Genomic DNA, 23625 nt, shown 5'->3' with positions numbered 1-23625 from the left:
ACGAAATCCCCCCTCCCCCTCCCAATTTTTTCCACTTACAGGATGGCCCCCAACACCTTCTGTTTTAACATTGTTAAAGGGTGTGAAGACTCGCGCAAAAGAAACGTCTAATGCCGGTAATTTGACCTAGTTTCGAATGAGGTGTAACAGAAGTGTTAGACACCACCATTGATCCCAGAAAATACACTCACAGCTTGCTACCGTCGGTAATTAGACACTAGTGTACAGTCAGTACAAACAGCTGCGGTCAATACCCACAGCACAGTATACAAACGTTACAGCTAAAAGATAACAAGGTATCACGTTTCATTACTGTCTGCATTTTGTAGCGACACGAACAAAACGTCACTTGCAAGCAACAGAAGGTTAACTTTTAGCAGATGGCCGCACGCGGTTTGGGGCGAGTCTTCAATGCCTTTAAACAACCTTGGTTCTAAACCAACGGCATGGTTGTTTTGAATCACTGACCTTTTGAAACGTCAGAGAATATATAAACCTTATAGCTCTCATGAGCAATCGGTAGATCAGGCCTTGTTTATATATATAGGTTCATTCAGGCGTGTAGCCAGGGGGGTGGGGGCGAAGGGGGCAGCCGCCCCCCCCTTGAGCATATTTTTAATTTTTTTTTTTAATGTTTTTATGATATCGCTAGTATTTTCAAAAGAGAAAATGCTAAAATGCAACTTACAAGGCCTGGGAAGTGCCATTTCCAGCGATCTGGGAGGCATTTTCTGCCAAAATTTTCTTGTACGCTTCGCGCCAATATGGTGGCGCTACGATTAGATAGTTTGCAATGCCAAATCTACAGTTTCGCCCCTCCCTTTGCAAATTCCTGGCTACGCGCCTGGGTTCATTCCTTTTTTGTTTCGATGAAAATCGTAACTATGTAGTTATGGTGGCGTATGTGTGTGTGCGTTTGTGTTGCCGAGCTTGTAACCACGATATCTCAAGAAGGGAATCTTGGACATTTGATATGTACGTGTACCGCATTGAGTACAAGAAGTCCATTGTTTTTGGTTGAGGTCAAAGGTATTTTGGGGTCACCAGGGGTCAAATTGTGAAAACATAGGTAACCTCTCAAGGAGAGAAGCTTGGACAGATCTCATGTGGTATGTAGATGTACCACATTGAGAAGATGGACCCTCTTGTCTTTGGTAGAGATCAATTTGGGGTCGACACAGGGACGAAATTGTGGAAACCTTGTAAACAAAATATGTATGTTGAGTACAAGAAGACTATAAGTGTTCATTTCGGTCATCAGATGTGAATATTGTTAGTCACATCTCAATGCTTTTTGCAGTATTACTTAGATTGAAGTATCTTGTGCATCCTTCCTATAGCCTACAGGATGTCACATTAACATAAGATATTCATGTAACATCATTGAAACCACAATGCAGTTTTGCTTTCTGGCTGTCTTTTGCTTGGCTTTTTATTAGTTGATAAAAGTACCAGTTACGCTTTGTGGCATGGATTAGGGGTAGGAGGGGGGCTGAGGGGAGGGGGGCTGAGGAGACACGCTATTGCGGCAGAATTAAAACTGAGAGAAATAAATTAGTTTGTTAGGATTTTAACATGACCCAGTCACACCTCGTGCTGTCAATCAGTACTTCTATCCTTGGAACAATGCCCGATCGAAGCCAAGTGATTTATTTTACCACCCCCCCCCCACCCACCTCGTGAGAGGAACGGTTATTGGCTTTTTGGAATTGTAGGATTGTACATAGTCTCAAGCAGCGGTCCGAAAAACCACTTAGACCCGCCAGTTTTAGGATCTTATATGGACTGAGCAAGGACCCACCAGACCCCCCCCCCACCCCCTCAGAATGCATGAAAGCTAGCTTGGCCAATGTTAGAACAAAATTGACCTAATCGATGGTCGTCGTCAAACTCCAAAAACTAGAAAATTTGTCCTACAAATAGTTTGCTGATCGACGGTCTAGTGTTAGCTACACCGAGACTATAATTTACAATAATATAAATGGAGGTTATTTTAGCTTTAATGTGTCATGTGCATTTCTTTGTTACCGTTGTATTACCACCCCCCCCCCACCCACCAGGAAGTTACATTTACACACGTTGGTGAAATCAAACAGCCTTTAATGATCATGAGGACAAAAGCAAGCAAAACGTTACGTTTACTGCAATGAACTAATTGCAACGACCTATTTGAAGGAAAGAAATTTGTGTTAGACAATTCAATTTCGTTTCTTGATATTTCACTTGGTTGGCTTGTTCCTTCAAAAGAATATAGTTTGCCCAAAAATATGCTCAAATTTATAGAAATGGAGGCGAATAAGAACAATAACACTGACTTTGTCAATTATTATATCTCTGCTTCACACAACATTTATCCAATCAATTACATATATACAATAAATTTGTAATTAATTAAAATCCCAACGATACGAAAAGGAGAAGATAACCAAAACAATAAGACAATAAAACAATGCAACGATTATATGATTCATCTTTTCAATAAAAGGTCTGAATTAAAGCAGCTCTTTTGCAATTTGAATTCGGTCAATTTTCGACGATATTTACTTGTTACTTAAATCTGACACAGCAGTTCATTAGTTTGTATCAAGTCATGATAACGTCAAAACAATGGGCAGAATTTTTTTTAATAATTTCAAATGGTCTCATTTGCATATGATTATACTTATATGAAATAATGAGATGTATTAAATACTTGATGTTCATCCCGTGAAAGAAAAGGATAAAGAAGGGTGTAAGTGTGATAAATTCAATTGCAATCTCAAATTTTGAAAGTTTCTTCCAGCTTGGTCACATTTCCCGCACACTTGCGACATGCCATTATATAAGGGTTCTCATTCAAATCGAATTATACCCCATGGGTCAGTACGTAACACAGTAACAGAGGCGTAGGTGGAGTGGTGGTGGGCCACCTTTTCTGGCTGGGGTGCAGGGAGGCATCAAGAGGAAGATCCCTGTTGGGTTTCCAGAGGGCGAAGCCTGCAACATTTTTTTTCTCTTATTCCCCTGTAACAATTTTTTCAAAAAACACAAAAGTGAATGTCTGAAAGAGAAGTTTTTTTTGGAATGTATCTCCTTTTGTTAGACAACTATTGAGGAATATTAATCCCTATATCTCACTCTGGTTCCTACAACTCTCCCCACCCCCCCCCCACACCTCTCATGTAGAATGTTGACTCACTAGGAAAACTTCCACACCCTTACAACTCAAAATCCAGGTAAATGATTTAACTGACACTTATAACTTTGAATGACTTGTTAGAGGTCAGGTTAGCCATTGCATAAACATTATACAAACAAATACTTTATATTTAGTTGCAAATAAATTCCCACATAAATAAAAATATGGGAGGGGGATGGGGTGGGGGTGAGGCAAGAGAGAAATACATTTCTAAGTACTGGTTGAATTGTAGGAACAAAATTACTGAATTCATTGATAGGAGGCAAGCAAGGGCAATAAAAATACTCTTTTGAGTACATATTGTTACAAACACATGATACCGGCCAAAAAAAAACATCTATGAGTTACAAGAAAATTCATCAAAACTTTCATAATATCTGCCGATCTAATGGGCTGGTTGTAAGATAATATTTCATTAAGGATACCAGTGGTATAGCAAATATGGAAAAATAGAATTCCACAGTTTACTTGCAAGACCCACCACCTGTTAGTTTCTTTTTAAAACAGTGTTAACTGCCAAAAAATCTTCACATAAATGTCATAAATGTACAAGCATAAGTTATATCTATGTGTTAGAAGGGATCGTATTTGAAAAATTTCTGAATTTAAATGTGCAGTCCAAACCCAGCAATGTCTAAATAATAATCTACTTACAATTTTTTTGCTACAGGTAGGTGGCACCAATGTACACCAAAAACTTTTAAGAGTTAATAATCAAATCATGAGTCACAAACATACTGTGAGTTTATTATGAAGGTCATATCACTTGTGTGATCCACATCAAATTGGTGCTACATAAGTACTGTTTATAAAAATGTTTGGATGTCATGTAATTGTGTAATGGAATTCTCAGATGTGTTTTGGAATGTCATAAAATATGCAGTGAAAGTTCAGATTTCAAAACTTTTTTCGGATAGCCGGGATCTGAAATTTACAATTTTCAACAAGGTGGTTAGAGAATTACCCTTTGTCCTTCAAATTTTTTTTGGAAAGAACAATATGAAGACGAGACAAGAACGTAATGAGTGACCCTTGTAATAACTTGTGCTTTTTCAAGTAAAAAGGGAAAATATAGGTGTCACACAATTGAAGAAATATTGCAGACACAATAAGTTGGAAAGCCAAAAACAAAGAGAACAAAAAACAAAAGGAGAAGAAGAAAAAACAAAACAAAACAAAACAACAGTGAAACAGAAGCTAGGAATGAAATTTTTTTTATAAAAATAATACAAACAATATTCATTTAATATTCCTGTCGTTTTGCGCAGTTTTACTTGATATCAGCACAAAACAAGATTTCATCTTTTTGCAAAGTCAACTATTCCACTATTCAATTCAAAGTGAAAATTTTATTGGACTAATCTATTCTATTGTAGGGGTACAAAACTGACTGAGAAAATTATAATTAAATCAGAAAGTCCCTATCTTATTAATCAGAAAGTCCCTATCATGGACTCTTTGGTATGAGTAACTGCAAAGTCCACTATTCAAACCAGAGTGAAAATTTTATTGGACTAATCCATTCTATTGTAGGGGTACAAACTGACTTTGAAAATATAGAATTAAATCAGAACGTCCCTATCTTACTAATCAGAGAGTCCTTATCTTGGACTCTTTGGTAATAGTAACTTCAGTCAGGATGTAGCTTTGACCTAATCTTGCACAGAAACTTACCAACAATTTTGGTATAAAAGAATGAACTTCAGAAGAACACTGGGAATTTGCCTTTTAAAAAAAGCTCTCTGACTGCAACCGATTCTCAGTTCAAACGTTTTGAAAGTTTGAATCACAAACTGGATTTTAGTGACCTATGACCTGCTCGTCCATTTCAAGCCAACAGCTATCACCAAGCACGTTGAAAATTTTGAAATAATGTAAACCAGAACGTTGCTAGAGTTAGTCCAAGAGTTTTTAAGGCCCAAAAAATAAATTGCTAATATAATATTGATTTCAATGCTTTCAATTTACATAACCCTTTCATACAGAAATGTATTACACCGATAGTTTGTTCACCATTGGAGGAATGAGAACCTTTGGACACTGTTTAATAAAGATCTCTTCACGGTCAAAATGGACCTTACTTTGACAACTTCATTGGTCATATCATAGCTTTTCAAAATGACATTTCTTTCTTGCAATATATGCAAACTCTATTTGTAATTAATGCAGCACTTTAATTGGAACAAAACCATCTTTACTATGCATATGTAGTCAAGCCCAACATAACAGACCCCCCCTCCCTCCCTCCCACAGCAAACAACGGTACCACACTCACATGGGTGACGTGACAACATTCAGGGCAGACGTCCAATAATGCTCTACGAAGGGAATGAATACAAGACATCAACATTAGCCTCAAAGTCGAGAGGAAGATCGTGGCCAACGGCTTCAGCTCCGAGTCTCGCTGCCCCTAGTGCGGACGAACCTTTAGAACTCAGCAGGACAAACTTGCCAATCTCCACGTCTGTTGACTTAACTGCCTTGATCCCTTCCAGGAATCCTGCAAAGTACCAAAAAGGAACACGTTGTGTTTTATGATTTAATGAGGTTTTAGAAAAACGCACTTTCCCACCAAAAAGACAAATGCAAGTGACTACTTGAGGTGGAGGGGGGGAGGGAAGGGGGGAACCTGCTGATGCTGACATTGTACAAAAACGTTGGTAGGGTTTTATTTTCCATATAAGACCATCAAAATAGCTCACGCCGGAACACTGACATTTTCTCTTATCACGTTTAGTTTAGACGGGCTTCATCGTTAGCACCCAGCAGTTATTTTTGGACCGCCGAGGTTTTCCCTAATTCCTCTTTCAGAAACTGAATCAATGCTTTCGACCCAGAAACATGCCTGGAATGCATTTAAATATATATCTCTGGGCATATTTTGGTCTGAGACTGCTTGATTAATGTTGCAAGGGGTCATCTTCAAATTGTGATCTAAGAATACAATCATTTTCTTGTCGCTTCAGTAAAGAAAACAAAGAACAACAACAAACGTTACAGTCTGTAGGGTATCATAAGCTTAGAAATGCAGGCCTCTTGAAGGTTTTCTGATCCCTATAGTACCAAACCAACAAATATTTTTAGCTTGAGTTCCCAGTAAATTTAGCCAAAAATATTTTTTTCCAAAGGTTGATTCAATTCAAAATTCTATCCAATGATGCAAAGGGGCAAGCTTTCATAATACGCATGACAAAAAAAAAAAAAAAAAATCCAATCTTCGGGAGGTAGTTGGCTAACCTTTGCTGACATTAACTTCAGATTTTAATTGGTCTTTAACAATTTATAATGACTCTATTTTAATTACTCAATCAGGAGCATCGTGGTAGGAGGTATGTTGTTTACAGTGTGAACTGTAATCCCAGAGAGGGCAGCATTCAAGTTTTGGGGGTTCATAGGAATTAGTATAAAATCAGTCAAAAATGATAAGAAAAGATATGACCCTAAGGACACGGAGGGTTTACAACTTTTTTGACTGTTGACAATTTCAAGTGATTTAAATAGTAGAAGCATGTTCTAGCATGGACTAATGAGGAGCTTCTATAACAGTATGAACTTAATACAGAGGTAAACTTCTAATTCGTGGAAAGATAACTGCATAAAATGCAAATATCAACAGTAACTTGTACGTGTTTGCATTAAATCCAGGGACTGGAAGATTACGTACAAGGTTGATATCAAAACAATTTGTTTACTTGACCACAAATGACCGACCATTAAATAAGGTTTCGAAAGAGAAACCAAACACATCAGATGCTCTCATTTCCGTTATGCGAAGGCTACTACTACTACTCGGTCAAAGTAAATCACCAAAGCAGACAGCTTATTAAATTGTTCTCAAAAAAAAAACTGGCATCAACCCCATAACTTAACTTCGGGTTTTCTATTCCATAAATGTATTTTTCTATGAATTGATCGGTAAAATGGACCAAATAGCAGTAAAAAACACATTCCTTTTTGCACAGTTATGGCTTTGGGAGTTCCCTGAAAACTGTGCCAGGGTTCACTAGAAACAAAACTTTGTCAAGTAGTGCTAAAATTATGAAAAATAACAAGAATTAAGCAACAATAATAATATCATATCATTTCAACTTTCATAATTTCTTGTTTACGCAGTTTTGAAATACTTTATGGCTTCTTGTGGATCTGTGACAACTTTTGTGTTGCAATATTGAAAGAGGCTGTCTTCTACCAAAGATTTATTCGTCAAAGAATGCGATATTTTGCGTCCTATATTACTTGACTTGTGTTGTTTCGTAACGTCAGAAATGTCAAAAATTTTACCTTCTTCTAGAAGGTTCCAGCTCTTCCAGACAGAACCAACACATACGATGTGCAGACCACCGGAGCCTTCCAGTAACGCCTGTGAAAGAGTAAGATCAAACATGTATTATTCAGACTTCAGAGTATTCTACATCTTCTTGTGATACACCGCTTTTCGACGAAAGGAAACAAGAGGGGAGTCTTTAACATCTGAGTCGGAACTCATAGCCTCATTATGCATTCGAGCTTGATGGTCTAAACAATTAATTCGTTGTTGTTACAGTACCACTGTGCAGTACGTGATCTCACAATAACGGCAACGTACTTTATCGCCAAGAGTTTTCCCCCGTTGGCAGTGGTGGATGGGGAATGAAGGATTTCCAACCAAACCATTCTTTGCTCGTGTATAAAAAAACGTTTGACCAAAACATTAATCGGACGCATGCGATATCAAATATCTGGACCTCGATATGTAATATTGAAATACAGAGTAGCCTATTCATAGACCAGTATCACGCTGGACTTAATACGGTCATGAATACGATTGCCAGCAAAGCGACTAACGACTTGTGGGTATTTCTCGAAATGTGTCCTTTGGATAGGCTCTCTCTGCTACATAAACATTGGAGAGATGCAGACATTGCAGGATGGTGCCAGGCATGTTAATAGGGTAAAAAAAATACATAGGCCAGGCACATAGCCCTGTGTACGGTTATGAACGGAAATGTCAATACTGTACGTCTGACCAAGCATGAGTCCGATTTTAATATTTTCAGATGCATTTCTGTCCACCTTTTCGAATAGGCCAAAAGTCTGTCACACAATATATATCATGATTAGCTTGTCATGTACACAATAGTACTACAAACCATGGTACGAGTTAGGGATCCATTTATACTCTGTGTGTATAATAGAATGCATAGCGAGGCGGTGACCTATCATCTGCCTAATTATGGCTACACATATATTCTATGTTGTGTATTTAAATTGGGTATTAACATTTCGAACATTAACCTTCTTTTTTCCTCCATCATGTCCTGTGTAAGTTCTAAGCATATTTCTAACTAAATTCTCGAATGACTTAATGTAGAAGATTTGCGCCGACCACCGTGAAGCTTTGAAATCGACCCACTCTATCTCCTTGTTTGGTTTCTTGCTTAATACCGAACAGCAATTACACTGAAAAACTGATGAAGACAATAAATTAGGAATTTCCGGCGAAATGCTTGTTCTCCTGCCCCTGAACCGGTATTTATTTTACCTTGTCAATCTTGGGGGCTACTGCTTGGATGTGCTTTCCAAGGACTCGTCCAGCCTCTTTGAAAATCCATAGACACAAGGGGTCCTTCTGCTCTGTTGCACCTGTATCAAAAATAACGAAAAAATTATTAAACCAAACCCTGAAACTGTCATATCAACTTTGGTAAATAACAAGTTTTGAGCTATTCTTCTTATAACGAAGAAGAAGCTGGCGATGAACTAAAAGTTATACTGATATTTTTTCGATCAAGATGGTACTTGACTTGGAAATTGTAACCAAATTATGGTACACCAATGAAATTGTTCCTTTTGGAATACCAAACCTGGCCAGATATCACAGAAACCAAGAAAGAAAAGAGACACTTTGAACCCTCTTTAAGATCTAGGAATAACTTGAGGTAAAAGGGGAGGGGTTGGGGAGGGGTGGGGGACAAGGAAATGTAGAAATGCCAAGAAAAAAATGCCTTGGCAATTTCCACCAGTTTTCAGCATGCTTAATCTGCAGCCTTACAGTTTTTGCAGTTATTTCAAGCCAATGCCATTGGTTCTTTATTTGTTTTTTGTTTTCATTTGTGGAGAAGGAGAGTGGGAGGGAAATTCATTCTGATGTCATTGATTTTTAATCTTATAATCCTCTTCTTAAAAGAAGCATGAAAAAATTGGCACGAGGGTTTACATGCAGATGTGAGGCGTGATGTCACAGTTTTGCCTTTGGCAATGAACTGTATGCTGAATATTTACTATAGAGAAACTAAAATGACAAAATAAACCTTGGATGTAGTTCTTACCTTGTGCTAACTGCTTACAAAATCCAGCAAATTTTGGTTTCTCAAAGTTTGTGTAGAGATGATCTAAAAGCCCAAAATCTTCAGTAATCTGGAAAGATACTTTATTTTTAATACTTTGAAAGATATGTTACGCAAGCCAGACGATATTTACATAACCATTTATGTTTTTGTTTTATAACAAATACCATGGAGTTGTCTTTTCAGGTTAAACAGATCATACAAAGAATTTCAAACTTTAACCTCTGGTGACCTCTGACCTTTACAAAAACAACAAAAAGCAACAGGGTTCTTGCACTCACTAAAAGGTGGATCCACATGGAAAGTAGGAAGGTCATCCAAGCATCAGTTTTGGAGTTTTTTTAATTTTTTTTTATACAAATTTTTCAGACTTTGGTCTCACCTCAGATGTCCTCTGACTTCTATGAAGAAACTGTAGGGTTTGTAATGACTAAGTTGGATCCAGGTAATTAGTATGAAGCTAAACTGCTATGCTATTTTTGAGTTGACACTTGACAATTTACAAGCCATGGCATTACATACAAACATACACACATGCCATCCCCATCACAAAGATCATTTTTTCCATTTGGCAGGTGTGGTGGCCTCTTGTTCACCCCACTAAACCCCTGCTAATTATCTTTTGGTTAAATTATATGAGAAACATGCGTTATAGTGAAAACAAGGATAAATAGCTAAACCATTCCAGAATTGTTTGTACTGCTATAGCATATATGTTACCCAACATGACTTACACATCACTGTCCACCTTAATACATCTCAAGATTTGACCGTGTGACATCAAGGTCTTTGAGTATGATGGTACACCAGTGAAACAGACGACACTAAAAGTAAAGGTGTTACTGATGAGTTTCCTGTGAAGCAACTGGTCTGACTTGGTCCAAAAACCAAACTAAATTAAAACTTCTGCTCGTGTACAGTAAGAAACTAACCCTTTACTGTTACTGTTACTTGTCATTTAGCCTTTGAAGAAGATCCTGCTAGGATCGAAACGTCAGGCCAACTTACTTTTACACCTTATTTTTTTTATTAATAACCATGACCAAACTAGACAGTTAAACTCTGGCCTGCAAACACCCTTGCTATAAAAATCGCAATTTGATGATAGCGTGTTATCACGTGTGAACACACCTTAAAAAGCCTTACAACATTTCTGTGCTATGGTAAAAGGTGGGCAAACTGTAGCCAACTGAAAAATTTTCTGTGACCGGCAAGGTTTTCAAACCAGTGTGTCCAGAACATTTTGGTAAAGAAAAACATTAAATATTTCTACTTTCGAGAGCTTGTATAAAAGGCAAATTTTGTTGTAGTAGCTTTGGTACACAGATCCATAATACTTTGATACATACAGCATTTTTCATGGGGCACAATAATTTAAACAGAAGAAAGTACTGCACAACTTGTGAGCAGCATGAAGTTAGTCCATGATTCAATTGAACTCTATTTCAGCCATTTTAACAGATATAACAGTATAAACAAGACTGCTTGACTAGTACATACTGTAGTGATGATACACTGGAAAGCTACTGAAATCTTGGTTCTGTGCACCTCCGTAAAAAATTGATAGTCCATATGTACACATAAACATGTACATGCAAGCACACTTTAATAGACAAACAAGTGGCTTGCATAGACACCTGATAAAACATAAATAAGATAACTTTCAATGGCTAGTACTAAACATAGAACAGATAAAGTACAAATATTAGTCAGTTAACAAAATGGTTCCTAAAGTTACTTGTGATCATTTGTTGAGAAAGGGTCAGTCGGTATCATATAAAATGTAAATGTAAACCTTTATACAGATTACTTGCTATAATTTGTACTAAAGACCACCAGACAATCTACCAGTATTGATTCATTGAGACAAACGGCTAATCAGACTCACCCCGAAATATTTGTGCATGGCACTCTTTACAAAGGTGATATCATGTGGTGGCTCGGCAAAGTTATCATCGGCATCAAAGACTATTTTGACACCTAGCCTTGATATCCAGAAAGCTGCCAAGATGAGGAGAAAAACAAAAAAAAATCCTAAAATAAACATCTGTTTAAGAGCATGAGATCTGGCAAAAAGATGTGGGTCTGTGGAGGTCATTATATATATATATATATATATATATATATATATATATATATATATATATATATATATATATATATATATATATATATATATATCACATAATATACTTAACTAAAATACCATCGTAATGCTACTCGAAGTTTCACGGGTACGGCTCGCGCACCGATCATCAGGCAACTGAGGTACATATATATTTATATATATATCTATATATATATATATATATATATATATATATATATATACATATGTTATGCAAGACCTTCAAGGTTTTAAATGATAAATAATTATTACACCAGGCATAGATTTATATTTCATTTCCCCCTTGGGCAAGAGAAAAACCATATCTTGGAAGCCATGGGCCAGGCAGAATAACTAACAAATCCATTCACCTAGATAGAGCAATCTGCATGACAGGCTGGTAGGGTGCAAAACCTAAGGCTTAGGAGAGTTATAAGAACATGGACTGTTTTCTTTTTATTGGGGGGGGGGGGGCAGGCTCGATTGAAATCTATCATGGATATGATTTGACCTGTGGGCTGGCTATTTAGCAACAATTTTAAACCTTAAGAAAATACAAAAGAAGAAAGTTGAAACTTCTAAATGAAATCCTTTCCCTGATGTTATTTGGGTTTTATCAAATGAAAACTAGGATGGGATCCCTGTGAGAAAAAATATGTAAGGTAAAAGAACTTCTCTTAAAAATATTAGGCCGTGCCACCAACTTAAAGAGCTGGATAGCTTTATACCTGGTAGAGCACCATAGGGAGAGGCTTTCTTTCTCCCAACCCCCTCAACCCTGCTTCCCCTCCCCCTCTTTATCCTCCTTGTGGCTCGCCCATTTACTCCTGTTTACGAGAGATACTTTACCTGAACCTTCATCACCTAGCATATGACCCCATCCTCCACATCGAAAGACACTGTTGTCTGGGTTGATCAACTGGCAGTTGGAGCCAGTGCCAGTGATTAAAACGACTCCTCCTGATGGGTATGAACAAAGCAAAATCAAGTCAAACATGTTAAGAAGCTGACAGTGTTTGCAATATAGTTTGTCTTACCATTAAATATTCCTTCAAGACAACCATTATCATTAGTATCTTGGGGTTAAATGTCACAACAAATGGTAAACCCTAGAAGAAAGTCACTTTTGAAATGCAAAATTCGTATGGAGGTATCCGTTGACTATCACATACTCTGTTATACCTGTGTAATGCTATATGACACTCTACTAAAGCTAAAATGGATGCTAAATTGATACCACTTTTGGAATAGAACACTATTTGCTTTCATAATCTACCCAGCCCTGCTTAACTCCTGCTGCTGTCTATCAGCTGTTTATTCTTTCTAAGGTAGCTTATACAATTTGAATTCTGTTAAGTTGTCTGTCTGTCTAGTTTTCTATCATGAGTTCTTTCTGTTTTTGCTTCAGTTGGCCTTGGAAGAAGATCCTGCTAGGATCAAAAAGGTGCTAGCCCTCTATACTATTCATTTACCTACACAGTTCTTTTTTCTCTCTCTTTCTCTCGCAGATCAATCAAGTTGACTACACTTTAATCCCCCCTCCCCCCCCCCAAAAAAATGGATTAACTCGGAAAAATCCAAATGGATTTTGCATAAAAATTTCTGGTTTTGACACACACTGACAGTTTTGCGCGTTATCCACGTGTCACACATTGCCACAGGTTTTTCACGGGGATATTGTGTGGAAACCTCAGCACACATTGTGACACAGGAATTTGTGACAACCTGTGGCAAGAAATCCAATATGTGGAACTATGTGACCCAGCTTCAGGAAACACAGGATTTTGTGTGACACAGATTTTTCAAAGATCTGTACGTTTTTTTGTCTAGGATTGTCGAAGGTTTTCCGCAGGTTGTAAACACACATTATCACACTTTGTAACATGTGTCAGAGGCCACAGGTTTTCACATGTTTTTGACAAATGTGAAAACACATGACAGCAGGTAGTTTTACCCGGTGAGATTAGTTCCAAAAACAAAGGTTTGCCAAGCCATGTTTATGTGTGGTTTCTTTTGTGTTAATTATGATCAAGGATGTTCACAGGTTGCAACACGTGTTTTGTAATGGTACTGTGTATAATGTAAAGGTACTGTGTTTAATGTATAGGTACTGTGTATAATGTATAGGTACTGTGTATAATGTATAGGTACTGTGTATAATGTATAGGTACTGTGTATAATGTATAGGTACTGTGTGTAATGTATAGGTACTGTGTGTAATGTATAGGTACTGTGTACAATGTATAGGTACTGTGTGTAATGTATAGGTACTGTGTATAATTTATAGGTACTGTGTATAATGAATAGGTACTGTGTACAATGTATAGGTACTGTGTATAATGTATAGGTACTGTGTATAATGTATAGGTACTGTGTATAATTTATAGGTACTGTGTATAATGTATAGGTACTGTGTATTATGTATAGGTACTGTGTATAATTTATAGATACTGTGTTTAATGTATAGGTACTGTGTATAATGTATAGGTACTGTGTATAATGTATAGGTACTGTGTGTAATGTATAGGTACTGTGTATAATTTATAGGTACTGTGTATAATGTATAGGTACTGTGTGTAATGTATAGGTACTGTGTATAATTTATAGATACTGTGTTTAATGTATAGGTACTGTGTACAATGTATAGGTACTGTGTATAATGTATAGGTACTGTGTACAATGTATAGGTACTGTGTATAATTTATAGGTACTGTGTATAATGTATAGGTACTGTGTACAATGTATAGGTACTGTGTGTAATGTATAGGTACTGTGTATAATTTATAGGTACTGTGTATAATGTATAGGTACTGTGTACAATGTATAGGTACTGTGTATAATGTATAGGTACTGTGTATAATTTATAGGTACTGTGTATAATGTATAGGTACTGTGTACAATGTATAGGTACTGTGTATAATGCATAGGTACTGTGTATAATGTATAGGTACTGTGTATAATGTATAGGTACTGTGTATAATGTATAGGTACTGTGTGTAATGTATAGGTACTGTGTATAATTTATAGGTACTGTGTATAATGTATAGGTACTGTGTACAATGTATAGGTACTGTGTATAATGTATAGGTACTGTGTATAATGTATAGGTACTGTGTATAATGTATAGGTACTGTGTATAATGTATAGGTACTGTGTATTATGTATAGGTACTGTGTATAATTTATAGATACTGTGTTTAATGTACAGGTACTGTGTACAATGTATAGGTACTGTGTACAATGTATAGGTACTGTGTATAATGCATAGGTACTGTGTATAATGTATAGGTACTGTGTATAATGTATAGGTACTGTGTATAATGTATAGGTACTGTGTATAATGTATAGGTACTGTGTATAATTTATAGGTACTGTGTATAATGTATAGGTACTAGGGCTGTAACGGTTAAACGGTTAACCGGTTAACCGACCGAACGGCCGGATAAACGTCCGCCGTACATCGTATAAGTTTAACCGTTTTTGTAATGCCAATTACGCAGTCGCAACGGCGCTCTTCACATCACTTTATTCCCGAAATAGACCGCAACATTTGTTTGCCGAAAATCACGTAACAATTGCAAACTTTATCACGCATCCATACAAAAGATTTTTAAGATTGGCGGTACGATTGAAGGGATTACCAAGCGGTATGCGACCCGTGAAGCGCCTATTGTTACCCCGTTCGACAACGTGGTGAGTCTGCATCTAATTCTTTCAAATTTACATTGTATTTAAGCAGTAAACGTTTTCTTTATTATGATGTAATTTCAGTGCAGTGTTCCCTCTAAGGTCCGGGATTCCATTCAACAGACTCAGTAATCCCACAAAGAAAACATTTGTCTGCTGGAAATCCCCGCATCGTTTCCTTGCATTCGCGATAAGTTTATACTCAATGCACAACGTATACACTTGACTGTAAAAAAAACTCTGAAATTCAGTAGAGAAATAACCAATTGTGTACGAAAAGTAAGTTGGTACACCTTTCATATTTTACGAAAGATCGAGCAAAAAACTTTCGAAAAATTCACGCGAAACTGGCATATCGTCCTAAATGCAACTAATGTCATGTAAACAAGGCTCTAGTACACCCAATTATGAATAAAACGTAAGAACACATCTGGTGTTAAGCGGCGCAAAAGTATTTTCTAGAATTTCCAAAATTACGGAGAAAATAATATCCTACCATAGTTTAGTGTATAGCAAATAGCCTAACCACCTCGTCGGTTACGGATCTCACATAACTACAAAAGCACAACTAAATAACTAATTGTATATTGCGAAGTTTACGTTTTCTACAAGAACATGGAAACAGTATTAAGCATTTAGTTAATCATGCCAAGTGGCCTTAAACATGTGATTACAAGGTTTACTTTCATGTGGAATAGATTGTCTTGTTCATGCGGAGGAGTCAGTTGCCTGTTTTACTTACCTAGCTGTTACGGGGATCATATTTTACCTACTTTTCTTAAACGTCTAAGATAATAATTCTCATAACTTAACCGAACCTTTACTGACTGACCTTATTAATTCTAGACCATGAAACGTTCCTTGGCAACATGCCAAAAAATTGTTAACAACAGGTGTTAGACAGGGGATGAGCTCACAGTTGTTTGGCAAGGTACCTTGGAAAATGTAGCCTACCGTAGTTGTAGTATAGTGCAAGCTATTGTTAGGCAGTCTAGGAATGGGGCTTTGCCGAACGTTGTTTCATAAAATCGCATGTTTTTTTAAGTTAAACTTTTTAATGATTGTAAGACAGATAGATCTCTTTTCATTTTATAACAAAATATGGCTACTCTAACTTGTCATTTCAAAATTTTCATCAGTTTCGTGACAATTTAAATTAAAAAAGTTGTCAGTATTTTGCATCCACAGCTGCGAATATTTTATCGCCAGACGCGTCAAATTTTCCGGGGCGTTAACCCCTGGGGTTCCACCACATGACCCCACCGGGGGACTACCCCACGCCATTATGCTACGCGTGCTAATTGTGTTTGCTGCGCGAACTCCGGCGGGAAATCGACAGGGTGTTCGCGGGAAATTTTACAATGTTTTCCACGCTTCCCCCCTACCCTCTGCCTACCCCGCCACAATGCACAAATTCAATATATCTGTGACCCATTGTTGTACTTGTAATTGCGTAGGCCTAGCCCTACTACCGTACACTTCTGTAGTAATCGCTTCCAAACAACCGACTTTCCTAACCTTGGCCTAGCGGGTGAAAGCCTTGTAGTCTAACACTCCATATGATCGCGAACTTCAATTCACAATGCCAATATTAAGTAGGCCTAGTAATATTAGGCTTATAACTGCCATACAATGCCTGCGCTATTACAGTAGGGGCTACGCAATTAACGAAGAAATATTTGCTTCAAATATCTCTGTAACAGTTACCGATGAACTGAAAGAGAAACAAAAATCTGTTTAAAACTTCATGAAAACGGGCGATTCGTCTTTTTCAATGCAACGATCGTCAAAACTAAGCAAATACAACCAAATTCTTGACATACGCGTTACGAAAAAACGATACTTGCAGCGCTATTTTGAGAATGTACTTCCGCATCAAAAGTGGTGGCGCTCTTTCGGAACTATAATCTGAGCTATATAACTCTGATTTTCGGCTCTTATTTTGAGGCAACAACACGGGTTACGTTTAAACGTTAACCGTTCGGTTAATAGAAACGGTTAACCGGTTAGTGAATTAACCGGAATGACACAGCCCTAATAGGTACTGTGTACAGTGTATAGGTACTGTGTATAATGTATAGGTACTGTGTATAATGTATAGGTACTGTGTATAATTTATAGGTACTGTGTATAATGTATAGGTACTGTGTATTATGTATAGGTACTGTGTATAATTTATAGATACTGTGTTTAATGTATAGGTACTGTGTATAATGTATAGGTACTGTGTATAATGTATAGGTACTGTGTATAATGTATAGGTACTGTGTATAATGTACAGGTACTGTGTATAATTTAATTAAATGTACTGTGTATAATTTATAGACCTATAATGTATAGGTACTGTGTATAATTTATAGACCTATAATGGATAGGTACTGTGTATAATGTATAGGTACTGTGTATAATGTATAGGTACTGTGTATAATGTATAGGTACTATGTATAATGTATAGGTACTGTGTATAATTTATTTAAAATGTACTGTGTATAATTTATAGACCTATAATGTATAGGTACTGTGTATAATTTATAGACCTATAATGGATAGGTACTGTGTATAATGTATAGGTACTGTGTATAATGCATAGGTACTGTGTATAATGTATAGGTACTGTGTATTATGTATAGGTACTGTGTATAATGTATAGGTACTGTGTACAATGTATAGGTACTGTGTATTATGTATAGGTACTGTGTATAATGTATAGGTACTGTGTACAATGTATAGGTACTGTGTACAATGTATAAGTACTGTGTACAATGTATAGGTACTGTGTATATTTCATAGGTACTGTGTATAATGTATAGGTACTGTGTATAATGTATAGGTACTGTGTATAATTGGTCACTATATAGAATATGTTCCACTCAAAGAATTCTGTAAAAATGTAAAATTATCTTGCAGAGTTACTATTCCTTTAGTGAATGAGATGTTCATCCTCCCATGTTCTTGTCCCCTGCAGTTAATTATTTTACTCATTAACTTGTATGTTCGATTACACTGTTTTGCCAATTATCTCCTTAATTCCCTTTTTTTGCTAAAATGTCTATAGATATTTGTAACTATTTTTTTGATTAACAACACAATGGCATGAAAAATACATTTATGTAGTGCTTCATCCAAAGGCTGAACTGCTGATTCATTCAAAACGTGACTCATCACATATATATGGTAATGTTGACTAAGCGTCATGTCAACATTGCAATATTTGTCCCATTCATCATGCAGTTTTCCCATATTTTCTGGCATTCTGCCTATATCGGTCTTTGCGTAGAGAATTTGCCTAATTTCTCAATGTGTTCTGAAAGTGTATGCTATCTTTATAGTTTGCAAGCATCAACCATCTGCAAAATTATGCATTTATTTAAGTGCTACATGTTTTCCACTCCACTCACTGAGATTTGACCGACAGAATATATGTCAACCGATCAAATTTAAAATTTACGTTTGTCAGCGTTCTTTTCCACAGGCTTTGTGATTCATTCCCACGACAGTTTTCACTCCTTTACCTGACCGGTATGGAGGACGCGAGTTTATTGATTCATGCAAGATTTATGTGAGAAAACTATTGAAAATTAAATATGCCAGACCAACAGACCTGCTTTGCACGAAGTGGCGATTGCACCAAATGTATCAGTACACATTTTGTACGACTTGCTGACTTTTGGAAACGTCGACATCATCCCTTCAATGACTTTTCTTTGGCCCTCCTCCTGCTCCCCACCGCTGAGAGAAAGACCCTGCAAATAGAAAAAGAAAGAAAATGATAATAAACTATTCGTAAACTGTGTCTACCACCACTTACAGGCATCACCGCGGTGATGAGATGCTTTTGGTAAACAGAAATCTTGTGTACTCTCATTTCGAAATATGACCACATCTTAAGATTTACATTAGCAAAACCCTAGAAGGCTTTTGTGATTTTCACTCAGTTACGTGATGATAGAACTGAAGTTAACTTGTTCAAGAATAAAGTCAGAATTATTCAAGAGTTTCAGTTCCGTCCCTTCACCAATTCAGATGGAGGTTATTTGTAGCATTCACTTCTGAACACCCAGCAATGCAGCACTGAGAAAGATTTGACCAAAGCCACTGTACGTTTTATGCCAAAATCTTGAAATATCCAGCACAACATGTCTTCCTGTGTGGAAAACGGTCTGTTAGATACCGTACCAAGCCAAGGATATTTTCTTAATCGATAACAAGGTTATCAGACCTCTAATGACCTTTGATATATAAAAACAAATACCAACAAATTTCTGTGACATGCTAAAGTGGATTTACTGTGCATACCTAGCATAGAACTGATGAACAATTTACATTTTAAATAAATGTGGTAAGTAAGCATTCATCCTTTGACCCTCAAGCGACCACACAAGAACAATAAGGTTCTTGTACTCAAGAAAGTGGATCATGATTCATTCATGCTTTGCCTTTGAAATTATCCTTCTCACAAGGTTTACGGACTTTGACCTCTGACATGACAACTACATATGAAATGTATGATAAAGTTGCATTTACATACAAGGAGCGAAATTCATTCAAAGCTTTACTTTTTCACTTGTTGTATTGACTAGCATCAGTCTTTGACCAATTAAATGTTAACCTCAATTCAACAGTGTGATCACAGAAACCAATGTTTGCTTTTATACTCAATAGCGTGGATCCACATATCACGTACAGTATGCCATTTATTCACGGTTTGCTTTTAGAGTTTAAATGTCTACAAAGTTTACAGATATTGACCTGGAGATGTTAACCTCAAAATGACCATATAGACCACAACACAAAAAACAACATCATTCTTGTAGTTGAAGTTACTGTGGTTACAAAATACTCTTGTTTTATTCAGAGCTTAATTACCAAAGCGTCTAATTGAGTCTCCTCACTGATCCCAGCTTTGCGTTTTGCCTCCACTGCCATATTGTTGATACGAATGAGACATTCATCCACACCGATGAGCTGCAGTAGAAAGAAAATAGTCAGGAATAACTGTCACCTGCCAGCACAAATACCAAAACAGGACTTAAAAGAAGAATTCCATTTCTAAATCTCTATTCCAGTACACAACTCAGTAACAACACTCCTGTCTAATTGCTGCAGTATAAACTGGGATTTTGATGGATACAATATATTGTTCATATGTAGTATTGTCTTTTCCTACTGCGGTACGATAATTACACAAAAAAAAAAAGAGGTTTGATGTTGTATTTAGTAGTGAATAAACCCTGCAAAGATAAAATCTAAAAGTATATTAATTACATAACAAGCTTAGTAGAGCACACATGGCCATCACTCATGAATATAAAGTATAGAAATCAGACCTCCAATCTCTACACAGGTGATGATGTGACCCAAGCCTGGCAGAGAATTGACCATTCATCCATGCTGCTGTTACTATTAACTTTGCTAAAAAACCCTATTCCTTTTGATAAAGTGACATAAAAAATACAGCGTGTATTATTATGTACAGAGTGTATTAATAATTCAAATGTGAAGAACATGTGTTTAAACACTTCAAAATACAGTATCCTAAAAAAAAACTTTTTCAAAAGTTTTATACATATATATAAACCACACAATGTACAACACAACACTGGAAATATGTTTTCTCATAGATGTTCACTTAAAGAGACAGGCTTTGATTGCTGAGACGGATTTAATGGGTACGGTATTCAATACAGTACCTGTAGATGTAAATGTAACTTTAGGTAATCACACATTGTCAAACATTAAACAAAAGCACCAGATACACAGGTCATCAGTTCAAACCTTACAATTGTTAATTAACCCATTCATAAAGACCAGCCAAACAAAAGCTCCAGATTCATCTTTCAAAAGATTTGACACGGAATGACCCATTGACTACATTTTTAGACATGGGGTAAAATCGAACAATAAAAAAAAAAAATTACTGAATGGAGGCAATAATTGGACTATATATAGAGGCAAATATTGACACATTCTGATGATGTTCACATTCCACATAACCCAGGCTAATGCACGAGTCGTTCACTGTACACTGCGGTATCAGTGTCAAGTATCACCCAAAAACTTTTTAATTAATCAAACTTAAACACCCTCCTCTATTTTAGGTTTAATCAAAAGAGGGCCAATTAGTAGGTCAATAAATCTGATACAATTCTCAACATTTTCTCACCCTAATTTTTTGCTTCTGGTTTTACTGACAGGCAAAAAGAAACTGGAAAACATATTTTTGAATGCTACATTATTTTTGAAATGAAAATGGACTCGGGTAAGCTAATGAGCAACAATGTTATGGGACTTTAGTACTGAAATTTAACAAGCAAAAATTTATCAATATGTAAACTTTGTTGATGTATATATATTGTCTTGCTCAGTTGGACTAAATTACTACATACTCTTTACAAGTTTATTTCTTACTAGTTACAAAATATGATTTTGAACACACCTTGTGCAAGTCACTATACCCCCCTACCCCCAGCCCCCAAAACAAAACAAGAAAAGACTCCACGTGTCAAAGTAATTTACCCAATGATTTGTACTTGGGCCCTCACTGGTAGATAACACTTCTCCACCTGCGGTCATGATGACCATAGTTGAGTGGGTGGCTCCTCTGAGATAAACAAAGAAAAGAACTTAGGTTTGTAATAAGAATAATTCAGCGATAAATATGGAGTCGGCACAATAAAGACGAACATAATTTACAGAGGTATGAATGTAACTCAAGCATACATATAAAGTTTCAAATTTCTACATGCTTTCTTTCGTTTTTTAACATGAATATAAACATTTGAAATTCATAGGGTACCATATATGTAAATTGTACGTAACAAACCTGAAGTTGGAGCAAAATGATAAGATGTAATGGATGTGAAATGGCACAAGAATGTGTACATTTTCCAACAACATTTTCTACATATATATCAAAACTGGATGCATACAGTAATAATATGAAAAAACTGTGAAAATCATTGGCACTCCACAAATTTCTGAATCATTTCATTTTGTAACTTTCATATTTTCCCAACCTATGGTTGAAATAATAGAGTAAAACATAGAGTAAAATAATAAAGGACAAGAAAGCATTTTTAGTCAACATGTATCCAGAACATGCATGACATACCATCCTTCAGCTTCCCATTTTGTACAAATGATATCAACTTCATACATTTCATGAACATGGGACAATATCTTTTAAATATGGGTTCCAAGCCTGCACAGCATACTCCAGATGAGGCCTAACCAACTGCTTATAAAGCCTAACTACATACTGACTGAACTATCCCGAAATATTTTTACTGGATCTGGGCCCTGGTTTGTACGTTGGATATGCCTCGATAGTACTAAGCTAGCTTGTATTATTTATAGCCTAACGTTAGACCTAGTTAGCGTCTCTACACAACAATCTGACATACCCTTCGATGCCTCCGAAATATTTCTTATCTTGAGCCATAGCTTAGTTAAGGTTTGATACGAAGGACCTAATTTTGAACCCTTGTCCGCTCTTGGTAAATTACAAAGTCCCACAAAAACCAGCAGACATCACTTGTCACCCTTTCACTTTCAGAAATGGTCAGTGTAAACTAAATTCTAAGTGTTCGATGGTAGCGTAAGGTACGCAACGCCCACATTGTCGCGACTGGGTTTGGGAAAGTTCTGTGCACCCCGTTGTGTAATGAAAATCGCCAAAACGGCCAGGATGAATGCGACACTTTACCTGAAAAGGTTACGTAGCACGGTAGCAGTACATTTTCTACATCGCAGTTGAGCATGGGGACGTTCCCCGTAATGTTCGGGCCTCCATGGCGCCCCGCCCTCCCCCTTAATGAAATTTGCCATGTCAAAAAAAAAAAAAAAGGGTTCTTAATCTAAGGCAGAAAGATACCACATAGACCTACTCAAGTTCTTTACTTCTTCTGAATAGAATGGACTAATTACGTCTACTACCAAAGTTTCCGACTGATTTGACGCTGATATTTATGTCTGGAAATACACAAACAACAACGCTTCATCTGGCTTCGCGAAAATGAAAAGTAAACTAGCATTTCGAGAATTTTGATTTTCAAAATTTCCAGAACAGCGTATTCGAAAATAAAAGAACATCTTTTTGTTGAGTTATTAGTTTTTACTTTCTAAATAAATGGATTAACAAGGGCCTACATATACAGGTGAATATCGCAAAACCCAGAATACCATTCGAAGCAATCACTAGCATCCACATTGCTTTTTTGCTCGATTGAACTAACATAAATAACTTAGGCCAAATGAAAAACCTTGCATAAAGTCATCCTTTACCAGCAAAGCGCAATGAGAATTGCTTGAACTTCATTACACCTTGCA

General features: G+C 36.6%; 1 protein-coding gene across 1 annotated transcript; it reads right to left on the bottom strand.

Annotated features, from left to right (window-relative positions):
- Positions 1 to 2323: 2323 nt before the first annotated feature.
- Positions 2324 to 22934, bottom strand: LOC139968021 (N-acetyl-D-glucosamine kinase-like). The gene is made up of 11 exons (XM_071972304.1): positions 22701 to 22934; positions 21814 to 21898; positions 20164 to 20262; positions 18899 to 19040; positions 12461 to 12571; positions 11393 to 11505; positions 9487 to 9574; positions 8700 to 8800; positions 7460 to 7538; positions 5454 to 5678; positions 2324 to 3003 (listed from the first exon to the last, which is right to left on the bottom strand). Exons 1-10 carry the CDS (start codon positions 22736 to 22738, stop codon positions 5497 to 5499), a joined length of 1038 nt encoding a protein of 345 aa, XP_071828405.1. The 5' UTR covers positions 22739 to 22934; the 3' UTR covers positions 2324 to 3003; positions 5454 to 5496.
- Between the last annotated feature and the right edge of the window lie 691 nt (positions 22935 to 23625).

The sequence above is a fragment of the Apostichopus japonicus genome, chromosome 5 (assembly GCF_037975245.1).
Source record: "Apostichopus japonicus isolate 1M-3 chromosome 5, ASM3797524v1, whole genome shotgun sequence".
NCBI lineage: Eukaryota > Metazoa > Echinodermata > Holothuroidea > Aspidochirotida > Stichopodidae > Apostichopus > Apostichopus japonicus.
This window is presented reverse-complemented; position numbering and strand designations above follow the sequence as displayed.